This window comes from Ictidomys tridecemlineatus, chromosome 1 (genome assembly GCF_052094955.1).
Source record: "Ictidomys tridecemlineatus isolate mIctTri1 chromosome 1, mIctTri1.hap1, whole genome shotgun sequence".
Lineage (NCBI taxonomy): Eukaryota > Metazoa > Chordata > Mammalia > Rodentia > Sciuridae > Ictidomys > Ictidomys tridecemlineatus.
The window spans coordinates 234,519,149-234,533,700 of record NC_135477.1 but is presented as its reverse complement, the minus strand read 5'-3'; the positions used below and the strand labels follow the sequence as shown (position 1 = coordinate 234,533,700).

Sequence of the window (14,552 nt, the reverse complement as noted above, 5' to 3'; positions counted from 1 at the left end):
TAGACATATGCTTCTCCTCAAATATTTATAATTTCTTTATGATGGAAACTTCCCAAATCCTTTCTTCTGGGTTTCTAAAATATATAGCACATTGTTGTTATCTGTATTGCCCCTCCTGAACATAAGCACACCAGAATTTCTTACTACTTTGTAACTATAACTTTGTATCCATTGATCAACTTTTTCTTATTTTTCTCACTTCTCTACTTTTTACAGCCTCTGGTAACTATCATTCTGCTCTCAACTTTTATGCATTCCACTTTTTGAGATTTTACATATGAGTGAAATCATGAAGTACTTGTCTTTTTGTGTCTGGCTTATTTCACTAAATGCATCAATCTCCAGTTTCTTCCAGATTGTTGCCAAAGACAGCAATTTATTCTTTTTCAGAATCAAATAATATTCCATTGTGTATATGTATCACATTTTCTTTATCCATTAATCAGTTGACGGACACTTAGGTTGTATCGATTTCTTTACTGTTTTCAGTGGTGCTGGAAGGGACATGGAATTGCAGATGTTTCTTCAACATTTCTATCTATTTTCTAATATTGTTCCTCTACTTTGTCAAAGTTTTCAAAGAAGTTGGATTTTATCTAAAGATTGTGGTATTTGTATTGAAGTCTGAATAACTATAACATGATTTTAAAATGTTAAAACACTCAGATATCAATAAAACTGCTTAGAAAAATCTACAATGAAGATGATGCAATTGTGACTATTATAGGTTTGTTACTCAAGCTAAGGTAAATAAGGAACATTTTCTATTTCCTTTACAAATCAAAATATTTTAACTGTATCACTTTATTTGGAAATTTTGATGCTTTTTATTTTAGCATTTGTAGTAATGACATCATTATTAGCTTGCCATTTGTTTGTAGAGATAATTTAGAACCAATAAATTGTTATTGAAAATCAAGTCATGGCTCTTGAAATGGTATCATTCATGACTATATAAATAAAATGTCTGAAACTTTATATCCCAGGGTAAATATTCTATCACATTGTAGAATTAGTAGCCATATATTATAATTTCCAAGAAGCAATTTGAATGTTGCTATTAGAATACATTTTAATTATCATGGTCAAAAAATAGGTTTTTAGTAGAACAAGAATTTATTGATCTTGGGTAAGTAACTAATTTATTTAAAAATAGTTCTTCATCTCAAAAAAATGTTAAAGATTAAATAAGTTATATGTAAAAATTATGTAAAAGACATTTATTCATATCTTGTATATTTGGACAGTAAAGACAGATATGAGCTTAATTATACTAGGTTTTACTGTTAATTTTTTTACAAAGTAAAAATAATCCCCTTGTGCTCAATATTAACTGAATTCATGACTACTTAATTAGGCTCTGCAGTAAATTTCTTCATTGCATTTGCTCATTATGTTAGGAGAACGAATGAAATGTTTATTGGTATGTGAGCACTTAAATATCCATAAGATGCCTATATAAATTAAATCTGGTGCACAAACATGCATTCCTAAACAAAATTCTCCTATATTTTTTCTAGACAATCCCAAAGAGACAACTCGTGTAGCTGTTTTTGTGAGAATTTTGGATGTTAATGACAATGCCCCACAATTTGCTGTGTTCTATGACACTTTTGTATGTGAAAATGCCAGACCAGGACAGGTGAGCAACTGGAAGATTGAAAACACAGGACGGTTCTGTGTTAAATGTTTTATTTTCACAAACTTGACTGGGATGAATGAAAAAGGGATAGGAACACTCACATATACTCCCTGCAATATTTTCAAACGGTGACATGTTTTTAAAATTGAGAGTATCTAAAATAGCAGTGTACCAGGTTTCTTAATTCCTTCCTAAAGTTCTGGTGTAAAAGAAAAGACATTATCATTTGCACACAAATGTATAGAAACAACTTCAGAGAGAAAGAGAGAGAGAGAATTTTTTAATATCTATTTATTTTTTATTTTTCGGTGGACACAGCGTCTTTATTTTTTATTTTTATGTGGTGCTGAGGATCGAACTCAGCGCCCCGCGCCTGTCAGGTGAGCGCGCTACCGCTTGAGCCACATCCCCAGCCCCACAACTTCAACTTTTAAAGCCCTCAAAAACATGAGCAAACTAGAATCCTCTGCTGTACCATTAGGTAAATATTGAAATTGCTAGAGAAATGGGAATGAAAGTTTGTGAAAACCCAGAAACAAATGCATGGAATCTTTGAAGCATTCCATCAATATTCAGATAAATGTGCAAATATATTTTGAAGTAGGGCAGCAGAATTTGCTTATACATTGGTTTTCATCATTACACCAACATGTAAAGTGCTTAATGACTCAGTTTTAGTCCTTTAAAGCATTCTCCCTACATCAGCTTTGTTTATAATTATTTAAATCTTTTCCTCAGTGGACTCATTTTGTTGTTTAAAAAGCTCCAGAATATATGGCTGAAAAGACTGTTCTTAATTGCTTTGAGTGCTATCTTCACAGAAGGAAGCTGCATGTTATAAATAATAATTGGGAATCCAATGTATTTTATTAGAGAAAGAGAAGCCATCATGATTCTGTATTGTGTTTTGACATCGTTTGATGCTTTTATAAACATCAATGTCCTTGTTACATTTTTATGCAAATTATATTGTGGAATAACTCGAATACTTCCTTTTGAATATACTAACAGGAATTCAATAGCCTGTCTATTGTGAGAAATGGTAAAATGGCTGCAATTGGATTCCTTTTTTTAAACTTTAAAATATTATAGAAGTGTTTAATTGGGAATATTTAAATAACTTAGCTACTTCCAACTTCTTAATGAAACAGTGTCCACCCTAAAATACCATTCAAAATAGTCCTCTGCTTGGCAGGCTCAGCATGAGATAAGTTAAAATATTTTCTCTAAGAGATAAATTACCCATTTTGCTACTACTGCATTCATTGCTCCCTCTATGATTATTCCTTTTGATTTTCAAGAGATATCTTTTCAGAGCATTTCAATTATTATAAATGCAGACTTACAAATGTATTCAAAATATACAAAATAAAGAATTGTGTTTATTTTCCAGTGCCTTTTCTCTTTTTAACTATAGTTGGCTCAGTAATGCTCCAGAATTTCTGTACGTGTAAAACCTAGTTGGCATAATGAAGAAAAATAATCCAATGAAAGATGATTTTAATAAAAAGCAGTTAGCCTACCTTGACTATCCTGGTAGAAAGAACATGATTAATAATTCTTGTCTAATTGACTGCATGTACAAGTCTTCCACACTAGTTATTGTTAATATGACCAGTTTGTGATATGCCACCGTGTTCTCATTGGCTGAAAACTAGTTCTGCTTATACAAAAATGTTATAATAAATGATAGAATTCTAGGTTCTGACATCCAAGCTTGCAAACTTAAAGTGATTATTTGATTAACTTCTTCTCTGTGCCTTTTATGATAATCACTCATTAGCTTGGCCTCCCCTCCTCCTAGGAAAGGAGGATTAGGATGTCTGGGAATGCTGCAGTTATTTATAGAGAATCTCAGTCCACCCAATACTCCTGCGAATTAAGTGCTCTTTAAGTAGCACTTAGAAAAACAACATGGGGAATAATTCCATTCATTTGGTGTGCAGACAAATTGATAAGACAGAAATAAAACTAATTGCCACTCCCTTCTCCTCCTTATTTCCTGGCCTTAGCTCTGCCTTGGTGTAAGCATACAAGACTTTCTTAGATAGGATGCAGTTTGCAACTGATGAAGTATTAGAAGTTAGTCCTCTCCCGCCTAACAGGGTTACTTAAATTCTCACCTTTCTACCTCAGAGAGACAGGACCTTGAAGGAAGGAACAATAGGTCTTTTACTTCCCTTCGGTTTCCCTCACTTACCTTCACTCCTGCAGGCGGTAAAATGTATTTAATAATTTTCCAAGTCTAGATGAAGAAAATAACATGTTAATCACAAAGAACCTTTCCCAAGGAATCTCTCTAGGGAGGGTTGCTGTTTATATTTACTGTTCACTAAGCACCTTATTAAAGCTAATACGACTGACAGCAAATATCAAACAAGATAGCAACCAAGACTTTATCAAACCAAAAATCGCTTCACGTATTTTTTATAGGACAATATTTAGTTACTTCCTAACAGCTAAAAGATTGAAGTTTTCCAGAATAAAAGAAAGTTTTTTCGTCAACAAAAACTCCTAGCTAAAACATTAAATCATAATAACTACTTATTTAATTTTAAATACATTAAAATCCACTCATTATTCCACATTTGGTTGTAGTATGATCCCTGAAACATTCTTAATGCTTATATCAAATGTAAAAATACAATGATAATATAAACAATTATATTATTGCCAAGAAGAAAAGCTAAGAAAGAGTTACCTATAACTCTTTTCCATAGCTCAAAATGAATATTGGATATCACCAGCTTGTGTTCATTTGTTTCCTAAGTGTGATAAATTGTTTCATTGCAATTGGATTCCAGAAGAAATAAAATATTGAGTCTTCATATAGAGAGCCATCAGAAAAGTTTTATCTACTTCTTGTTGTGAACTTCTGATATTGATTGCAAGTCTTTATGGCACACTTACCCAAAAAATAGTTTCGTGATTTTGAATGTATGATTGGAATAGAAAGTGAGGTTAAATTGAAAGGTAAATTTTGAAAATAAAGGGGTTAAACACTAAAGCCAAGTATGTCTAAAAAAAAAAACATTCTTATGAAGCAGTACCTCTATTTGCAACAGAGAAGTCTTAGAGTCATAAAATTTATTATAAAATGATAGGGATTCTGGAAAATGTGATTCTGTTTTTTGTAACTTTAATATGAATTGGAATTACTCCTTTCATAACAAAGTATATCAATTAACCACTGACTTTTAAATCAATGAATTGACTTTTTCATTAAAATATCATTGAGCATTTTATATAAAACTTTATGGTTTACATATATATAAAGATGTGGATATATGTCTTCAGAAAGGTATTATTTTATTATTTTGAGGATAAAAATGAACTGCAATTTTATTTGTAATAACAGTTACAATCATGTTTATTTTGAGACATTGTAGTTTTTATTCTAAAGAAATTAGCTCTTTCTTGTGTTTATAGGTGTATTCATATAGAAATCTTTGAGATTTGGAATTTGAACTACTCTACTGTCTTTCAAGATATGTTATTTCATTTATTTCTCTTCAATTTACTCTTATGGATCAAAATTTTAAAAATAAATCTTTTAAGTATATTTGATAGATACAAATCAGTTAAGAAATTCTTTGGTAAATGAATTAACAATTCTTGAATAGTTTTAATACCTTTTTATATTTTTATCTTTAATTAACTCCTATACCATTTTTATATTTTATAAGTCTGTCTTCTATTTAATCTTATTATAAATAAGATTTAGTCAAATATATTTTTAAATTGTTTTAAACTAATTTAGTTTTTAAAAATTTTTGTTGCTTATTTCTAGATAATAAACATATTTTGCATGTCTTAATTAAATTCTTGTGTCATTTTTGATAAATGAGTAAAATGACAATTTTAAAAGTTAATACTTGAAATTTTCACATTTCTGTTGATGTAGCAAACTTTGAAAGAAAATAAGAATGGTTATAATGATCTCTTCATTTATTTCTTGTTTTGTTTAATGTTTTAAACTTGAAATCCCTAATTAAATCAAGAAAATTTCAGCAACAAATATTTCTACCAACTATTCACACAAAGTTAATATGAATTGATGCATTAAAAAGCATATTCCTTTTAATTAAGCATATTTGATGATTTTTACAGGCATAAATAGACATCAATATGCAGATGAAGCAACTTTTGAAACCCTGATAATAATTTAAATATTTTTTAAAAACAAAAAATTATTTCATATGTAACTTAAAGAATAAAGAAATCATATACCGACCCAAATACATAACTGTTACATATATTATATATTTATATAGTATCAATCATATCAATCAAAAACAATGATATGATTATGTATAAACTGTTAAATTTTCCACTGTTATCACAGTTTTTTATTAACTCTTATATTAAAATGAATTAGCATTTCCCCATATAATACCTATCTTGAATTTAAAAATATATAATTGTATTTAAAGTGCAAATGAAGCAAACTATTGCTATTATAGTAGAAAATAATATATAAATTTTTCTTTGTAAAATTTATATTCAACATTATGTATGAAGTATCTATTTTCTTTTATTATGTTGCACCTAACTTTGGGGAGGAGCAAAGCAATATTTTTATTTCCACAATTTTTCCTACATCAGATCAACTCTTCCCAATCAATGTTTAGATTTATGTGAAATAACATACTGGTTTTACATTTAAATATACAAACCCTCAAAAAAATATAATATCTTACAATTTACCATTTTGAAGGAAAAGACAATATTTATGAGAGAGAAATAAGTGGGACTGAGAGGTAGAAGAGAAATATCATTAAAAAGAAAATGATCATTAAGATTTATTCACCATGAACAAAATAAATTCTTTTAAATTTTTCTACAAAGCAAATTTTTAAAAATTATGTATTACAAAAGCAGATTATACATGTGTATGTTTTATGACTATATAATATTTCTTTCTCCTACAGCTAATACAGACTATAAGTGCAGTAGACAAAGATGACCCTTTAGGTGGTCAGAAATTTTTCTTCAGTTTAGCTGCTGTCAATCCAAACTTCACAGTACAGGATAATGAAGGTAAGTTTTAGAACTTGTTCATTATGATATAACATGACATTAACTGAAAATTTCTTCTAAAGTAACCATTATAATATACGTGATCTATCAGTTTATTGATCTGCATTATGAAATTTTGTTTTTATCTGATAGTTAATGATATTTCATGATAATGTCTTGTTTGAAAATGTTAGCTCTCTTTCATTTAATAAACTACATGAGAGAAGTGTCTGTGTAGATATGAACAATGAGATTGATGTTGAAATGATTAGAAAGGCTAGAAATAATCACTTTGCCTAAGAAAATGTATAGAAAATATGAATGGAGAAATAAGTAACTCAGTGAAAGTGTTATGCAAACTCTGATGATATTGAATAGCAGCAGGTTTATTGAAGCCAAGAAGGCATAAAGGAAGAGTAAGAATTTGATGTAGCCTCACTAGACCTTTAGAAAACATGGTGCAAAGGCATTGCAAGATATGCTGTTGTCCTTATAGTATACAAATTTTATTTTTCAGAAATTAATTTTTCTCATAGTCTCATAAAAATAAAACACATTATACAGAATAGTTATGATTGTTTAAAAGTTGAACAGCTCTGTTCCCTGATAAATATGTCATTGGAGTCATTCTAGTTAAACAAAATTATGTTGTCAGATCTCTACTCGACTTATTGACTTATTGTATTTTATGTTAAGCTAACTATGCAAGCTTCTGTTTGCTAAAAGACATGAGTTTTAGAATGGCTGAAAATTTGTGTATTTTTAAATAAGCCTCATAACCACATTGGCATGTATGTAGTGCTTTCTTCACAATGCATGATGTGTGTTGGCAGAATCAGAATCTAGGTAGTTTTCAAAGTACCAGCAAATAATTTAAGATAATAGGTCATTTTATGTTGTACCAACCTTTATTCAAGCTATTTCATCTGGTAGAATCTTAGCAAAATCCAAATGAAAAAGGGGGGTATCTATTGTCAACATCTGTTTTTTATTAAATATGAATTTATTAAAATGCTTGTGTTTTCTATCACTCCAAACACCTAAAGTTATCAAGTTGAAAAAAAATTAACATGAAGGTGGCAGTCAAAATGCAGAATGAATATTTAATTTCTAAATATGAATTGTAGACATTCATATGAAATATGAATTAGAGATTAAGTCTGAATTAGAGATAAACAACATCCTACTTTTTAATTTGCTGAACCTGGCAACAGATACATTGAGTTTTGTTGTTGTTGTTGTTATACATGACAGTAATCAAACATTGAATTTAGACTGGAGCTGTCCCTAGTACTGAATTTACAGTATTGAATTGACACTACCTGCTTCTAGTTGTATTTTAATTTTCTCCCTGCTCCAGTGAAACTGAGCACTGGTTATTAAAAAGTGATATAGACATGAAATAGTATTGTCTTAGCATGACATTTCAAAGTTATTGGGGAAACCACACAAGACCAGCCTTAATTAATTTTTGACAAATATTACCAAGAGTTCTTCAATCTATATACGGTACTCAAAGCAGGAAATAAGCCCACAGAATATAAACCAGAATATTTAACCTAATCATATAAAATTAATGATGCTGTGATACTGGGTGAAGTTTTTTTTAAAAAAATTGAAATAACATATATAACACCTTAGTGTTAATTTTCTAGCCTTGTATTTATTAATATTTGCCTTAAACTCCTTTATTTCTATGTTATTCCTGTTTAAAATTAATTTTATTTATTCTATCATAGGTCAAAAATTATATCATGAATTTCTAAATATACTATAAAATAATTTGAAATGAGTCAAACTTTATTTGGCCCCTCAACCTGTCAAAACAGTTACAAAACTAAGGTTCAAACATTTGTTTTAAAAAATTAAAAATTAGGCAAGCAAGATTCTAAAAGTACCATATGTATGCTCATATTATCTTAGGGTATTTCAGGGGAAAAATAGTTATTGAAAGATAAATTTTAAAATTTGTTTATGTGCATGTTTTTTTGTTAGTCTACTTTCCCAGCTTATGTAGTTAACTGGTATCATTAAGTTCCAACTCATAATTAAGGAATAGATTATTTTGTATTCAACCACTGTACCTACAACAGATTACCACTATTTTTTTTTCTCTCCTGTTTGTTTGATTTAGCAGCTCACTAACTCCCTCCCTATATTGGCATTTTAAACAACTCTGCAGGATTGACTAAACAAAACTAACTTCTCTGGCAAACAACCAGGATAGAAACTATCATACCAATTATTTTTTAAATACTACTTGTTTGGGGATAGAAGTCTTTTTTCTTTTTAACTCCACAAATTCCATGTGAGAATACTAGGTGAATTACCAGGTAAAGAAAAAGTCAGTAGTATAATATGCTAGGTAGTGGGATATTTGTCTTTATTAAATCTTTACTTCAGTCTGGAACTTTATTAGGCACTTCTAAGAGTTAGCTCAGGCTTTCTGTTATTACTTTCAGTTATATACATGCTTTAAGTTATGTGTTTGTTTGAATGAGTGGAAATCAATGCTCAGAAATGTTAAATAATTTGCATGCTGCTGGGTATGTATTGAGATTCTTCATGGATTTTGACTATTTTATTGCTTTAAACAATGTAACAATGCTTACAATGTATCCAATCCTATTTTCTTCATGAATATTGGATTGAGATATGCTGTATTTGTGTAAATGAATAAATGAAAGAAAATAATATTTTGTTTTAAAGCAGATTTTCAGAAAACAGTAAAAAAAACTTCTCATCTATGTAAACTTGATATTTACTTATACAAACTCACCATTTTGAAAATACTATGGGATAATTTTTGAAAAGCTAGTTAATAATCAATCCATAATGTTAGATTCTTTGAACTATCTTATTTGTCTTGTTTAATGGCACTGTACATATGTAATAGAAAACTTTATAATGGTTTTATATTTTTTATGAAGAGAGTTTTATTTATATATACAATCCTGGCTATCACCATGAGTTATCAGTTTACTATATGAAACAAACATTTGTAATGTTTTAAAATTTATTTTAGATAACACTGCCAGAATTTTAACTCGAAAAAATGGATTCAATAGACATGAAATAAGTACCTATCTCTTGCCTGTGGTGATCTCAGACAATGATTACCCAATTCAGAGCAGTACAGGCACACTGACCATCAGAGTATGTGCCTGTGATAGCCAAGGCAACATGCAGTCCTGCAATGCAGAAGCCCTGCTCCTCCCTGCTGGTCTCAGCACTGGGGCCTTGATCGCCATTCTCCTCTGCATCATTATTCTGCTGGGTAAGAAACTTTAAAGAAAATTGAATCATCTTCTAGGATGCTTACTGTAGTATGATTTTAAACAAGGAATATTGCTATCAGAATGGTCCCTTGCCCAAACTTACACCAAAGTTTTAGGATATCCAGCCAGAATTTAGAAGCAGTGAGACTTTTCATCATTCAGATGTGAATCAAAATGTAAAAAATGCAGCTTTAATACTGTCATTACAGTATATGAAATAAGTAATGACAAAAAAAAAAAGAAGGGTTGAGGGCAGAATAGCTTTGTTAGATTTTAGAAAGTTGAGAGATAGGTGATTGCAATTCTTGAAAAAAAACATCAATGATTGATACCTCCAATTAGTTTATAGCTGGCCCGTCACTGCTCTCCTGAGCCCTGTAGTAACTCTATGGTGTTGTTTCATTTTGGATCATCTGCCAAACTCTAATTCAGGAGGAGGGTAGAAGCTGGAAGAGTATGATAAGATTTTAACCTCAACTCTGAAAGTTAGATATCAGCAAATATCAGTAGGAGTAAAACAACAATGATAAGGTTTAAGATACATTCTGTTAGAAACACAATTCACAAATTTGATCTAGTATAGGACTTCTCACCAGTATAACTATACTTATTATCAAATTTTCATACTTACATTAAAGCTAATTTAATAATTAAGCCTTCATTTCAAATTCTAAAATAATCTTTACAATAATTTATTGTAACAGTTTTTACTGTTATAAAAAGACAGCACCTTTTTATGTGAAGTTAGGACCAATAACAAAGACATTGCAACCACAAAGAATATTAAAAATATGTGTAAATTCCGTAATATAGCTAATCCTTCATAGAAGATTCATTTTTTTCCTTTTTTTCATAGTATATACAAGAGCTCTGTGATTAAATATCTCAAAGGTAAATTATACATATGAAATAAATCACTAAATTAATGGAATGATCAATTCTACATAACTTTCTTTTTTTTTTTTTTTTTAGTTTTGTTTTTTACTGGCAATTGATGCCAGGAGTGTTCTAACAATGAGATCCATCCCCCGCATCCCCCACTTCTCCCCACCTCCCCCAGACAGGTTCTCACTAAGTCTCCGAGTGTCTTACTGGGATTATAGGTGTGTACCACCACATTAGACTTTACATTAGATTTACATGTAGTTTAGGAAATGAAAATGTGCACATTTAAAAATATGTATTATTGACTGGAATGGTGGTGCATTCCTATAATCCCAACAATTAAGAAGGTTGAGCATAAAATCACAATTCCAGGACAGTCTAAGCAATTTAAAGAGAAGCTTGGCAACTTAGTGAGAGCCTGTCTCAAAATAGAAAAGGAAAAGGATTGGGGATGTAACTCAGTGATAAAAAGCATCCTTAGGCCCACTCCCCGATGCCAAAACATAAATAAATAAATAAGTTTTTTTATATTTAGTTATAAGGTATTTTCATATATAACAAAAATAATAAATGATTTCACTTAACAGAATATGGGAGAATTGATAAAAGTTTATTTTTATAATTTGACTTTTCTGTATTCCTAAACATACTAAGAGAAGTCAAGAAGCAGACTTTATACTAATTAAATCAAAAAATCAAATATGAATAATCTATTTATTTGAGGACTTTATAATTTATATGTAAATTATATTCAGTCATTCTGCTGAAATATGTATTAAATATAAAATCTCCAGTAAGAATAACATCAAGAGTAGCAAGCTTTTATTGAGTTGATCTTATCAAACAGTGTAAACAACAATATAATGAAAAACACTTTTATCTTTCATTTGATGAAACAATGTATGCAGTATGTATGGTTATCTTCACTTTATAGACAATAAAAATGAATGTTCGAAATATTTAAAGTATTCTCCAAGGCCATCAATTTGTGAGACTTTGAACCAAAGCACCTTGCTTTTTGGTGATTGTGTGTACAATTTTCCAGTGAAATTTGGAGTTTTTGTCCATGTGTTTTTCTCATAATGGCTGGGTTGAGGCCTCACTGTCTATGTGTTCACTGAAAAAATGTCAAAACTCTCCCTTTATTTGATTTACTTGTCTCTAAAATAATGATTCTTGATTTTATAACCTAGAGTAAATTGCTTTTTAACTGCTTTTGAGTTAAGAATGAGATTAAATTTATTCTCCAGATGCATTAGCTTCAAACTATTGTTTTGGGTATCCCTCTGACCTTATTGAAAACACTATATCTGACATTCCAAGAAGCAAGGAAATGAACTTGGACTTGGAATCAATATTACTAAATTTTTATTATTAGAAGCTTTTTAACTCAGTAAAATCATTTTGTTCATAATAATCAATCTGAGTTTCAAAACTTTACTTCATACATTTTATGGGTGCATGAATACATGAGTTTAAGCAAAATAAAATTAATTTTTCCCAAAGAGCTGAATAATAAACAGCTTTCTGTCTTCATCAAGGGCTATTTTTTTATATATAATTTTAAGGCCAAGATTACTTAGCAGTGGATTAAAACTCCTTTTGGTAGAATTAGAAGAGTTTCTTTTTTGCCCTGTCACAGATTTGAAGACCAATAGTCTGAGAATTCCATGTTAATAAATAAGGAAACAGAACATAGAATATCTTGATACAATAAATAAAAATGTATCTGGCCAAGGTCCATGCATTGATTTGGAGTTAATCCAGTGTAGTGACTTGAATATACTTGTTGTACTTTCATCTAACAATTTGGGGAAGTTCTCTTACAAGATATATATTTCTAAGGAAAGCATCATAAACCTCTAAACCCATGTTATGTCTAAACATCTGGGTCTTATTTCCTATAATGTAGGCCTTCTTTTAATAATGTAAGACACAAAGCTATATAAATCAATCAACACAGTTATTTAACAGAATCAATATCCTATACCTTATTAAGAATGGTAAGGATGTGAAAATGCTAAAATGAATATTTTAGCCACTTGGATCTTACATGAAGCTTAGTTCAACTTTTCTAATGTTTGTATGACATCTATCTTACTATTTATTACACAAACTAACACTTCTTAGAAAAACAGAAAAAAAAAATATGCACTGTACTTAAGGAAGATTCCACAGTGCCTTAACAATAAGTCAGAAACACCGCTTTTGAACATCACCTACCTTGACTAAACCCTTTTCTGCTTCCCCAAACCAAAAAAAAAAAAAAAAAAAAATTGAACGTGCAAGAAAAAAAATGGGGAAGTAAAAAAAAATATCTAAATAACGCATGCTCCCTTTTCCTGTTCCCACTTGCTTGATAGCATTCTGAATGGGCTTCTTATGTCTCTCCCCCTTTTTTTTTTTTCAAGTTATAGTAGTACTGTTTGCAGCTCTAAAGAGACAGCGGAAGAAGGAACCCCTGATCTTATCCAAGGAGGACATCAGGGACAACATCGTGAGCTACAATGACGAAGGTGGTGGCGAGGAGGACACCCAGGCCTTTGACATTGGCACGCTGAGGAATCCTGCAGCGATCGAGGAAAAGAAGCTGCGGCGAGACATCATGCCAGAAGCGCTCTTTATCCCCCGCAGGACTCCCACGGCGCCTGACAACACGGATGTGCGGGATTTCATCGCCGAGAGGCTCAAGGAGCACGACCTGGACCCCACCGCGCCACCCTACGACTCCCTGGCCACCTACGCCTATGAGGGCAACGACTCGGTGGCGGAGTCGCTGAGCTCCCTGGAGTCAGGCACCACCGAAGGAGACCAGAATTATGATTACCTCCGGGAGTGGGGCCCCAGGTTTAACAAGCTGGCGGAGATGTACGGCGGTGGGGACAGTGACAAAGACTCCTAACCTGCATTTCTGTTCTGCTCAATAGGAGGAAGCGACGTGAAGGACACTGTCTCCACTTCTCCATATTTGATAACCAGGAGACGTTTCCTGCCACTCAGCACAATTCTTTCCCATTTATTTCTTAATTTGTTCATTAATTGCATTAATTCTTTCCTGTAGGATGTCTCATAGAATATATGCGACATTTTATTTAATCACTTCCAAGAGCCAAAGCTATGGAAATTCAGTGTTGTCCATCTTAGTAAATTAAAAAAAAAAAAAAAAATTCAGAAACATGAACAGGATAGTTCTCCCTTAAGCAACCTCAGAAATGAGCCGCTTCTGTTAGGTACATGTTCTGCCCTCGCAAATGAAGCTTTTGAAAAGGTGCAGACAAATTTTAAGATATATCCTGTTCTGTACATTAAATTTAAAGAGAAAAAATGTACATGTGGTGTTAGTAGGTGTGATATGCAACCTGGTATACAAACATTTGTGCAATTTCATTTCATCAAATTCTATCTGCTAATGTTTTATATTTATATTTTTGTATTTATTTTTAAAAAAATAAACCAGTTTTTACAACTACTTTGTCTCCAGCTTCTTTTTTCCCTCCCTAGGAAGAAAACAAGTTTTCCATGAACTAAATATCTTGGTAGAAAATTATATTAAATACAGGTAAGAAGACAAAGTATTAATATTGAAAATGGTAACCAATTTAATATAACTTAGTCAAGATTTATCTCTCCTAGTGAGTCTTGTTGTGTTATAATATGTGAAAAAAATCTTAATATTAAAATTTTAATTTATATATCATTTCAATGTACCATTCAAACAACTTTAAAAT

General features: G+C 30.8%; 1 protein-coding gene across 2 annotated transcripts in view; it reads left to right on the top strand.

The window, feature by feature from the left end:
• The window catches only part of LOC101962167 (cadherin-10), a 161,023-nt gene extending 146,730 nt beyond the window's left edge, over positions 1-14,293 (top strand). The window contains exons 9-12 of one of the 2 annotated variants that reach the window (XM_078016916.1): positions 1,521-1,642; positions 6,574-6,682; positions 9,687-9,938; positions 13,242-14,293. In XM_078016916.1, the coding sequence (XP_077873042.1) occupies positions 1,521-1,642; positions 6,574-6,682; positions 9,687-9,938; positions 13,242-13,726 (968 nt within the window). In that variant the 3' untranslated portion in view covers positions 13,727-14,293. Of the gene's footprint in view, positions 1-1,520; positions 1,643-6,573; positions 6,683-9,686; positions 9,939-13,235 lie in introns of both variants that reach the window. The other variant, XM_078016913.1, reaches the window with a different exon arrangement.
• Positions 14,294-14,552: the final 259 nt, after the last annotated feature.